This window comes from Thalassophryne amazonica, chromosome 5, assembly GCF_902500255.1.
Source record: "Thalassophryne amazonica chromosome 5, fThaAma1.1, whole genome shotgun sequence".
NCBI classification, from domain to species: domain Eukaryota; kingdom Metazoa; phylum Chordata; class Actinopteri; order Batrachoidiformes; family Batrachoididae; genus Thalassophryne; species Thalassophryne amazonica.
The window spans coordinates 115,004,562-115,016,725 of NC_047107.1; the positions used below are offsets into that span (position 1 = coordinate 115,004,562).

Consider the following 12,164-nt stretch of genomic DNA (forward strand, 5'->3'; position numbering starts at 1 on the left):
CTAGTAGTACATTACTTACTGTAGCTGAAAACAGCTACATAGAGGACAAATAATATATTTGTACCTATTCCTGAACAGTCAATTTAATTCCTAAATAGAAAACAGTCAACACAACTACAGAGCACCCCTGTGACCTGATCCCGGATAAGCAGCTGAAGATGTATGTACGTACTAAACAGCACTGATCATCCACAGAGGCATTGAAACAACAATAAAGTCTTTAATATAATTTGATCCGCTGGGGAAAAAAATAAATAAATACATAGCAACTTGCAATCATCGAGGCACTGGATTTGGTAAAAAATTTTTCAATAACTTTCAGGATACAGCAGGGGGGGGCCAGACTGTGGCTGATTTTTCCACCAAATGTAACCAAAGTCTGTCTGTGTGATTTGTGCGATTAGAACCCTACTAGCACATCTGAAAACATCCTCCTCAGTGAGAACAGCTTTTTAAGAGTTTTTGTTCCTGGTCAGCTTGGAAAACTTCTCATCACACACACAACAAAAGATTTTTCTGCACAACTTCTGAGACTTTACTAAAGTTCAGTCTGTGTGACCTCAGCCAAGGAGACCCTGAGGAAGATCACTTCTTTTCCTATGCTGTGTGACCGCCCCCTGGTAGTGAGGAGGAGTCTTTGTCGGAGAGCTCATTGAGGAGCAGCTCAACACTGTTGTCAAGAACTGAGTTGAGAATCCTTTTTTCCTCAGAGGAGAATCGGCTAAGAACATAATGCTGTACCATCACTTTCCCCGCCGGCCTGCCGATTCCGACCCGGAGCCGTGTCATCACCTGTAAGAGCGGCGACTGGTTACAATCCGGCTGCACACATTCAAATCTATACGTTTTAGTTATTAGTTAGTTTAAAAACAAAAAGCACACTAGTAATCAGTCAACAAAGAACAAGATCATAAAATTTAGAAGACTTTAATCCTTAAAAATGACTAGTAAAAACAGAAAAAAAACTATAATACATACAATGCAGTGACAGAAAAACTTACAAGTCAAAAGTACCAAGGCTTTGAAAGTCTTTTCCCAAATTGAATGCAAACTACTCACATCTGTCTGAAGGCTGTCTATACAGGAACGGACTCCATTATGACCTCTGGCAAAAAGAACAGTTTGGAGTTAAAGTGAGTTTGATTCTCAGAATAGTATTAAATATGAGTTACTGATGTCACATACAACTTTTACACAAATATAACAAACCTTTCACAATTTTCATTAATCAGCTAGACCACTTCCCAGAAAGATTTACCTCAACCCCACTTTACAACAATCAATCTTTTAGTTATACCTGCAAAATTTTTAAGTGATAAAAAAAACAAAAAAAAATTAGTTGAGAAACTGCTGAGTATCTTTGTTAGGTTGTATCCTCTCTTATGTTGGTCAGTTTTCTCTCTCACATTTCTAGACTCAGGCTGAACAGTTTTAGGGGAAAAGGTAATTGTAATTTTAAGTTCCTGCTCCAAGTTGAAGGTGGATGAGCTGGTGTAGATACCTTATCTTTTATGTAGTAAATTTGGAGGCATTAGACAATAATAAAGTTTTGAGTCATTGTAGTAAAGAATCTGTCAAAAGCCAGTTGTTACAAATCAAAATATATTTGATGTCAGACCAACATAAAGGCAATACTTATCCTAACCCCCATTGGCGAGCACAACCTTGAACTTGTGTAAGGTATAATCAACAGTAGCAAGTTAGATCACTTTCATGAAGACTTTGTGGACTTCTCACATAAAATATGTTTCACAGATTCTGCCCCTGAAGGCCAAAAATAGTATTGAAATGCAACCAGCATTGAACATGTCCAAGGTTTTATTGCAGTGACTTTGTGCACCAAGTTTCACCTTGATACATTAAATCTTTGTCAAGATATTGCATACACAAGATTTCCAAAAGCTGGCACCCTGGTGGCTGAAATTTGAACTGAAACGCACCCAATGATGAACATCGACCACATGGATGCACACAGATGCACCCTGTAGACCAACTACTTCCTACACCGTAAGGCGGAAAACAAGAATGTAGACCCTGCAAACTACTGCTGACAATCCACAAGTAGTTTTTGTGCCAATAAATAAATAATATAAAGAGAAGCCAAAAACTCAACTGAGTTTAACACGACACTAACAAACCAAGCAATCCTTCAAGAAAAGAATGAGAAAAGAACAGGAACCACTCTGTCAGCATTTTAAAAGCCAAAGAAAGACATAATGTGTTGACTTTCCCATTTCTCTTTTCAAGCAGAATAAATGAACAGAGTGATGCATCAAACACATTAACTATCTGTTTTTCTGAGCACACGCACACACACACACACACACACACACACATGCGAGAGAGTCTCAATTTGTAGCTGGGACAGCTGGAGAATCAATATTAATTACTACGATCAATGTTCACTCTTGGAAACACACTTTTTCAAATCCCAATTTATTTTAGAATGATCATACAGTCCTCAGAGAATTCATCAAATGTTCAAGCCCAAGGACACCTTTGCCCAGCCAACGGGCAGGGCCAGTGCAAAGACGAGTTTTATTAAAATTACTAACCAAACTGTGCCATTTTTTTTTTCCCCCATGTGTAAATGTAATGTTTCTAGCTGCTAACACGAAATTGGTCACACAATCAGAAGCTTTAATTTGGGTTACTCTGGTCTCAGAGAAAAGTAATTCCATCAGTAAGACACAGCAGTGGAGTCACCAAAGCTTCCCAAACATTCAAATCGTTTATCAAACTCCACAACACGTCTGGAATCAGAAAGCACAGTCACATGTTGCACCTGCTGGAAACCAACCTGGCACTTCCTCCATGTTTGATGCTGATCTTCCCCAGAGGTTTGTCCAACTCATCGTGGACAAGAATGATGTCTTCAGGCTTGATGCCGTATTTACAAGCTATAAGGGAAGAAAGACAAACAAATGTGGCTATATTTATTTTAAAAAGTCAAGTCTGGCAGCATGCGCTGGTGCTCCACTTTATTGCATCCACAACACCATGGAACCACCCCAGCTCCTGGATGGCAACCACTCAAGACAACCAGCCCATCTCCACATCTCTAAAATAACCATCTATCTGTCACAGACAAGTGAAACGTGGGCGTCCCCAGTTACTGGGGTGCCACATGCTGGATGCTTCACAGAGAAAAGGGCCACATGGATAAAATGTCTTCGCCGACGCTCCTTCACAGTGCAAAATATACTCCTCATCCAAGCCTCTCTCAGTAATCAGCACCAGGGCCCTAAAGACTTCATTCACCTGCAAAGATATCGACATCGCCAAACACCTCCATCCAGAGTGTTTGTTACAAAAAAAATTAAATCAAAATTTTAAAAAAAGGAGAAGCTGCTCAAAGTGGACTAAATTTTTGTCTTGTAGTAAAGGGGATGTTGGATTAAAAATGTAACAAAATGTTTGAAAAATGTTTCTTCTATACATTATGCATTTGCGCACACAGACACACACACACACACACACACACACGAGTCAAACAGGACGGCATTCTAAAAACTGACAACTAAATCTGTAGTAAATAAATGAATGAATGAATTAAGTTGTTACACATGACCCATGTGTGCTCAAGTGGCAGTCAACCACTGAAAACAGTTTCCATCCCTAAACTTGAGAAGCACAGACTAAAAGTGATGCAACAGGTGGGTAACAGAAAACATTCAAAATCAATAAAATAAACAAATAAACACAGAATTGATTCATTTTCTCAAAAAAGGTTTCCCCACAAAATTAATGTAAGCGCATGCAAAAAATTCTCATTACACACAACCGTTCAAATCAAGATATTGATGAAAATAAGCCAAAATATCACAGCCATATCAATACCACAAAACACACATTTATTAAAAAAAAAAAAAAAACACACCCACACCCAGTAATCTCACCTGCTTTGGCCACTGACACTCCATTGATGTTCATCAACAGTCTGGAACGGAGGAGAACCACATATGTGTTTTGTACATGCGACAGGATGACATCACCGGACACCTGCTTGTCACCACGCCAACGGTTAGCCATGTTGAGGCGGGCAGCAAGCGCATCCAGCACTTCCATACCCACGCTGTGTCTGCTACCCTCCATCCCCGGGTTACCCAGACCCACCACCTGACACGCACGAGCAAAAAATAAAAATAAAAAAATCATTGATGTGGTGGGAAAAAAAGCTTGTGCACTCATTCATTTTAATGTGTCCACCCCCACCCACAAAAACAGCAATGAATCTTGCAGTGTGATTTAGCACAAAACACACACCTGGACAAGATGAGGAAGTCAACAACAGAAGTTACAAAATAAGATGCAGGAAGAATGGGGAAAAGCAGAAAACAGGTATGAAGTGCCAATAATAACTATATCCACAAATGCATATTAAGAAAATATATAAACAGGGAGAAACAAAATGTTTTAAAAAAGAACAAATTATCACAATAAACAGAAGGTTTATTTCATGTACTCATTCCTGTTTATAGATCTGAAAACCACACGTTAACTGTGGATTTAATTTGTTAAATGTTTAAAATGGTGGTTCTAAAACAGATCAGGCCACAAAGGATGAAATCAAACAAATTAATAAGGTGCTCGTACACTTTTTCCTTTTAACAATCTGTAAAATCCAGAAAAATGCTTTGTACAACACCAGTGAAGACATTTCATGCAGTCAAATATCATTTTAATTAATAAGAACGGCTTGATGTTAAATTCAACACCATGTTTCAAAGCAGCAATTATGATATAAGACAGAACTCATTATTAAAAAAGAGCAGCAACAGTCATCACTTTAACATCCTGCATCAGATCATGAAGCTTTTGACATTCCAAAGCTTTGTTAATCACTGGAGGGAGCCATAAATGAAGTTTCAGTTCTTCTTTGTTGTGACTGAGTTCAGAGGTCGATGAACACATCCAGTCACTGCCTGGTACTGATGGTACTGATGGTACCATCATACCATGATGTGCAGGGCTTTGTTTTAGCTGCATGGCACAGAACTAACAAAGCTCATTTTCAAAACATTATCAGAAGAGGACACGAATCAGAGGACTGCTTGAATTTAGCGGTCATAAAAATTAAATTAATTGGGACTCATACTGGCTAGTGTTATCTCGGCCACAATTCAGTTCAATTTTCAATTTATTTCATTTATACAACTCCAAATCACAGCAAAGCTGCCTCAAGGTGCTTCACACACAAGGTCTAACCTTACCAACCCCCTAGAGCAAACACACAGATGACAGTGGTAAGGAAAAACAACCTTTAGGGGAGGTGATGGTCTAGTGGTTAAGGCGTTGGGCTTGAGACCAGAAGATCCTAGGTTCAAATCCCAGCTTGACTGGAAAAATCACTAAGGGCCCTTGGGCAAGGTCTTTAATCCCCTATTGCTCCTGGTGTGTAGAGAGCGCCAATGTGCGGCACTATTTGTAAAGCGCTTTGAGCATCTGATGCAGATGGAAAGTGCTATACAAATGCAGTCCATTTACCATTTTTATTTGATGATTTGAGGAAGAAACCTCAAGCAGACCAGATTCAAAGGGGTGACCCTCTGCTTGGGCCATGCTACTGACACAACTGACAATAGAAATATACAGGAAATTTTGGAGTCCATGTTGGTGTACTGGACAGGAGGCCTGCAGAAGAAGACACCCACTCCCACTTCTGCATGGAGCCAGACCTCCAACAGAGAGGAAAAAAACCCACATGGGGTGTGCAACCTGTACATTCTGAGTGCTAGTCCCAAACCTGGATAAATGAGTAGGGTTGTGTCAGAAAGGGCATCCGGCATAAAACAAGCCAAAATAAAGATGCAGAGTATGTGTTGCACCATGGTGCCATCAGAGTTCTGGCGTCTCACAGTGCATGTAAATAATGGCTAACGAGGATGTGGATGGCGCTGATCCAGCAAATGGCTAGCATAGTGGCACAGTATGGGACTGTTCTTCCTGTCCTTTTAAATCATCTTATTAGCAATGGAACAGGTCTCAGTCTCACTTCATTTAATTTCTGGGCCTGTGAGTGAAGCTCAGGGCTCGCTGCCAGCAATCACCTTAGTATTCTCTGTGCTTCCCTGTTGATTTACTCTTGGTGAACCCATACCTTAGGTGTGGTTATTTCCGGCCGAGTGATGGTGCTCTTTTTCTCTGTCCGAGGCACTAACAAGACATCAGGGGCGCTGGACTGACAACAAGATACCCTGGCTGAAGCTGACACAGCGGCCCATGGCCTACGTTGCTGAGGGCGACCTCTCTGAACCACTGCAGTCTGCTTTTGGCATGCAGTCTTTCATGAAGACAGCTTACTGACTGAAACTGACAAAGCGATGGATGGACACTGGCCCTGCATACCAGGGCAACAGATTGAAACTGATGAGACGATGGATGGATGGATGCTGGCTCTGCACCCCAGGGTGCCAGATTTGTCTCACAGCATTCTGCTTGTGGCACTAATGATTGCTCACTTCAATAATGCACTTTGTTTTTGATACTATTTTGGTTTTTCTGTTTACTGTTCCTTCAACTTGGTAAATCTTTGTAAAACCGTGTAACTGTTAAAACGGCCAAAGCAGCGGGTCACCCCTCCGAGTCTGGTCTTCTTGAGGTTTCTTCTTCAACATCAGAGGGAGTTTTTCCTTACCACTGTCACCCGTGTGCTTGCTCATGGGGTCAGTAAGGTGAGATCTTACTCATGTGAAGCGCCTTGAGGCAGCTTTGTTAAGATTACATGCTGTATAAATAAATAAATAAACTAAATGAATATTGCAACAGGGACGTCTTAGATGATCTGTTCAGATGTTTCACCACACAAGCCATATTATTCCAGGTTTTTTTAATGAAACACTCCAAAGAGACACAAAAATGACTGTTTCAGTAGGAGACTACGAGAGAAGTCGTTGATGGACCCAGCTGCTGTCACTCAATGCAGCCACGCCCACAATTATACAGAATTTTATTAATTAAAAACATCTTAAACTAGGAGTAGGAATGGAGTAGGAAATTACAGAGACCAAAACTGTTTTTGTTGTTGTTTTTAACCAGCCTATAAACATGTTTATTTCTGCTCTAAAGTTGGACATTTTAAAATGGGCTTCTATGTGGTTGTGGTTAACATAGTTTAAGAATCTCCTTACATAGCAAGGACATGTCCAAGTAGAGAGCCTTATGATCACGTGACCTATAGTGACCAATGAGAGAAACACTACGTACAAACAGAATATGGCTACATTTGAATAGCCACTGCCTATTTGATTTTAATGGAAAACCCAGGCTGGAAATGGCAAGTTCAAGCACTTAGATTTTTGTCTTTTACGGTTTTGTTTAAAAAATAAATAAATAAAAACACAATACTGCTCACATAACATTTTGCGATCTCTCAGAGTGGTTAATGTGATGATTAATTTGATTAATACTCACCAATTTGCGGTGGTCATGCTGTGGCGGTTCATGAAGCGTTTCTGTGGAGACGGGCAGCGAAACTCGATTCACGACTCCAGTTATAAGTCTGGTGAGAGTCTTCATCTGCTTTTTTTCCAAGAAAATACGGCAAATGACGACAAAACGTACTTATAATACTAATTATCTAACTCTATCGCACTAAGAAACCTGTGCTTATAGCGTTATCGGCCTTGTTGAACATTTGGGCTGTAGGTATAAAACATTCAGCAAGTATTAGGTGGCAGAGGTGAGATACCTTAAGGATCTACTTTGCTGATTTACGCAGAATGTCAACAAAAAGTGACTTAACAGCGAAATACGCGCACATTGAATCACTGTGCCGAAATGTGTACCGCTTCCTCTTCTTCTTTGAGTTTTACGGCAGCTTCGTTACTACAATACCGCCACCATCTGTTCTGGAGTGTGGATAACATCATACATATTTAATTTCAGTGTGATGTGGACTATTTTAAAATCCGTTATTTTATACAGATAGATCTATCTACATATATTCTTTCTTTCTTTATGTCATGCACTTAGCCTATATATAAATAAATTCATATATAAAAAATTTAAATACATTTCTAAAATAGGTGTTCCCAAGCTGAGTATTATATATATATATATATATATATATATATATATATATATATATATATATATATATATATATATATATATATATATATATATATATATATATATATATATATATATTCAGCTGTAAGAAATCTACTCAGCACTCTCCAAAGATTATGCCAAAAAGTAAATTATACTAAAACGTAATGCTCACAGAGGATGGTGCAGACTTGTCTGAGGTCCACAATGGGGAAAAAAAAATATACTTTATTGTGCTATCCCCTGCAATTTATTTTATACTGTGTTGATTTATGTACATGCATTTTATTGCCAAATAAATCTAATCAAATCGGATATGAATGAAAACAGCTGTGTGAGAGGGAGGAGACTGAAAGAAATTCAGGGTTTACTGAAGAAAATTTGCTGCAGTCCAGGCTGGGTTCACAGAGTCAGTTACCATAGTAACTGTTTAATTCACCTCCTTTTCTGAAACGGGCTGAAGTTACCCCTCTTTGTCGGATTTGATAAAGCTTCTTTTCTGAAACAGAAAACTTAGATCTTCCCTCATTTTAGGGTTAACATTTTAGAGTTTTCATTTAAGCTGCTTTCTGAAACAGGCTACAGTTGTCATGTTTTTTTAAGCCGTTGTCGTCATATTTGTTTTTGACCACCAGATGTCACCAGCGTTCAGAAAGTAGCATCAACTGAGTACATGACGCCATTTTGGGGCCAATTGTGCTGAACTACTGAATGAACCTTTGATGATTTTGAATGGGGTTTTTTTGTTGTTTTTATCAGTTAACCGCATAGAGCAACACATCCAAGTGCAGGTACTATCAAAATAGATATAAAAATAGTTAAGCTATCAAATTTACATAAATTTACTATTTATACTCAACAAAAATATAAATGCAACACTTTTGGTTTTGCTCCCATTTTGTATGAGATGAACTCAAAGATCTAAAACTTTTTCCACATACACAATATCACCATTTCCCTCAAATATTGTTCACAAACCAGTCGAAATCTGTGATAGTGAGCACTTCTCCTTTGCTGAGATAATCCATCCCACCTCACAGGTGTGCCATATCAAGATGCTGATTAGACACCATGATTAGTGCACAGGTGTGCCTTAGACTGCCCACAATAAAAGGCCACTCTGAAAGGTGCAGTTTTGTTTTATTGGGGGGGGGATACCAGTCAGTATCTGGTGTGACCACCATTTGCCTCATGCAGTACAACACATCTCCTTCGCATCATCCGTGAAGAGAACACCTCTCCAACGTGCCAAATGCCAGCGAATGTGAGCATTTGCCCACTCAAGTCGGTTACGACGACGAACTGGAGTCAGGTCGAGACCCCAATGAGGACGACGAGCATGCAGATGAGCTTCCCTGAGACGGTTTCTGACAGTTTGTGCAGAAATTCTTTGGTTATGCAAACCGATTGTTTCAGCAGCTGTCCGAGTGGCTGGTCTCAGACGATCTTGGAGGTGAACATGCTGGATGTGGAGGTCCTGGGCTGGTGTGGTTACATGTGGTCTGCGGTTGTGAGGCTGGTTGGATGTACTGCCAAATTCTCTGAAACGACTTTGGAGACGGCTTATGGTAGAGACATGAACATTCAATACACGAGCAACAGCTCTGGTTGACATTCCTGCTGTCAGCATGCCAATTGCACGCTCCCTCAAATCTTGCGACATCTGTGGCATTGTGCTGTGTGATAAAACTGCACCTTTCAGAGTGGCCTTTTATTGTGGGCAGTCTAAGGCACACCTGTGCACTAATCATGGTGTCTAATCAGCATCTTGATATGGCACACCTGTGAGGTGGGATGGATTATCTCAGCAAAGGACAAGTGCTCACTATCACAGATTTAGACTGGTTTGTGAACAATATTTGAGAGAAATGGTGATATTGTGTATGTGGAAAAAGTTTTAGATCTTTGAGTTCATCTCATACAAAATGGGAGCAAAACCAAAAGTGTTGCGTTTATATTTTTGTATGATCATTCACTCATCTTCCACTTATCTGGGATTGGGTCATGGGGCAACAGCTCCAGCAGGGGACCCTAGCCTACCTTTTCCCGTGCCACATTGACCACCTCTGGCTGAGGGATCCCGAGGTGTTTCCAGACCAGTGTGGAGATATAATCTCTCCACCTAGTCCTGGGTCTTCCCCAGGGTCTCCTGCCAGATGGATGTGCCTGGAACACCTCCCTAGGGAGGTGTCCAGGGGGCATCCTTACCAGATGCCCAAACCACATCAGCTGGCTCCTTTCAATGCGAAGGAGCAGCGGTTCTACTCCGAGCTCCCCACGGATGACCGAACTTCTCACTCTGTCTTTAAGGGAGACACCAGCCACCTTCCTAAGGAAGCCCATTTCGGCAGTTTGTACCCGCGATCTAGTTCTTTCTGTCATGACCCAACCCTCATGACCATAGGTGAGAGTAGGAACAAAGACTGACCAGTAAATTGAGAGCTTTGCCTTTTGGCTCAGCTCCCTTTTCATCACAACAGTACAGTAGAGCAAATGCAATACCACCCCTGTTGCGCCTATTCTCCAGCCAATCTTATGCTCCATTGTCCACTCACTCGTGAACAAGACCCAGAGGTACTTGAACTTCACTTGAGGCAAGACTGCATTCTCTACACAGAGTATCAGTTTCCTGCTGAGAACCATGGCCTCAGATTTAGAGGTGCTGATCCTCATCCCAGCCGCTTCACACTTAGCTGCGAACCGATCCTGTGAGTGTTTGAGGTCACAGGCCAATGAAGCCAACAGGACCACATCATCTGCAAAAAGCAGTGATGAGACCCTGAGCCCAACAAACTGAAAAACCTCCTGCCCCCGACTACGCCTCGATATCCTGTCCATGAATATCACAAACAGGATTGGTGACAAGGCGTAGCCCTGGCAGAGGGCCAACCCCCACTGGAAAAGAGCACGACTTACTGCCGAGCACCCAAACACAGCTCTCGCTTTGTATGTACAGAGATTAGATGGCCCTGAGAAGGGATCCTCTCACTCCATACTCCAGCAGCACCTCCCACGGTATCTCCCAGGGTACCCAATTTTGTGGACTTCTCCAAGTCCACAAATCACATGTGGACTTGATGGGCATACTACCAGGCCCCCTCCAGGATCCTTGTGAGAGTGAAGAGCTGGTCGGATGTTCCACGTCCAGGACGGAACCTGCATTGTACCTCTTCAATCAGAAGTTCGACTATCGACTGAACCCTCCTTTCCAGCACCCTGGAGTAGACTTTACTATGGAGGCTGAGTAGTGTGATTTCCCTGTAGTTGGCACACACTCTCTGGTCCCCCTTTTTAAACATGGGGACCTCCACCCCAGTTTGCCACTCCTTAGGCACTGTCCCAGACCTCAGTGCAATGCTGAAGAGACATCTCATCCAAGACAGTCTCTCCACACCCACAGCCTTCAGCATTTCTGGACAGATCTCATTAACCCCCAGGGCCTTGCCACTGCGGAGTTGTTTGACTACTTCAGTGACTTCCACCAGGGAAATTGATGAAAATCCTTGATTAGCTTCCAGCTCTGCCCCTACTATAGAGGGCGCTTCAGTCTGATACAGGAGTTCCTCAAAGTGTTCCTTCCACCGCCGGATTACATCCTCAGTTGAGGTCAAGGTTACTGCACAGGTTACTGTAGACAGCTTGGATGGTTCCCCGTTTTCCCCTCCTGAGGTGCCTCACAGTCCGCCAGACGCACCTTGGGGCCGACCAAAAGTCCTCCATGGTTGCTCCGAACTCCGCCCACACCCGCTGCTTTGCCTCCCCCACAGCAGAGGTTGCTGCCCTTTGGGCTTGTCGGTACCTTGTGACTGCCTACGGAGTCCTCCGAGATAACATATCCCGGAAGGACTCCTTCTTTAGTCGGACAGTTCCCTGACCACCAGTGGTCCACCACAGTGTTCGAGGGTTGCCGCCCCTTGAGGCACATAAGGCCTTCAGGCCACAGCTCCCTGCTGCAGCTTCACCAGTGGAAGCTTTGAACATTGCACATTCTGGTTCAATGCCCCCAACCTCCACAGGGATGCTGGAAAAGATCCACCGGAGATGTGAGTTGATCTGTCAGACAGTGGGCTCCTCCAGACATTCCAAGTTCATCCGCACTATCTGTTTGGGCT

At 42.1% G+C, this 12,164-nt stretch overlaps 1 protein-coding gene across 1 annotated transcript; it reads right to left on the reverse strand.

The window, feature by feature from the left end:
- Window positions 1–200: 200 nt before the first annotated feature.
- Window positions 201–7,788, reverse strand: ptrh1 (peptidyl-tRNA hydrolase 1 homolog). The gene is made up of 5 exons (XM_034169504.1): window positions 7,414–7,788; window positions 3,900–4,119; window positions 2,801–2,900; window positions 1,060–1,105; window positions 201–792 (listed from the first exon to the last, which is right to left on the reverse strand). Exons 1-5 carry the CDS (start codon window positions 7,516–7,518, stop codon window positions 598–600), a joined length of 666 nt encoding a protein of 221 aa, XP_034025395.1. The 5' UTR covers window positions 7,519–7,788; the 3' UTR covers window positions 201–597.
- Window positions 7,789–12,164: the final 4,376 nt, after the last annotated feature.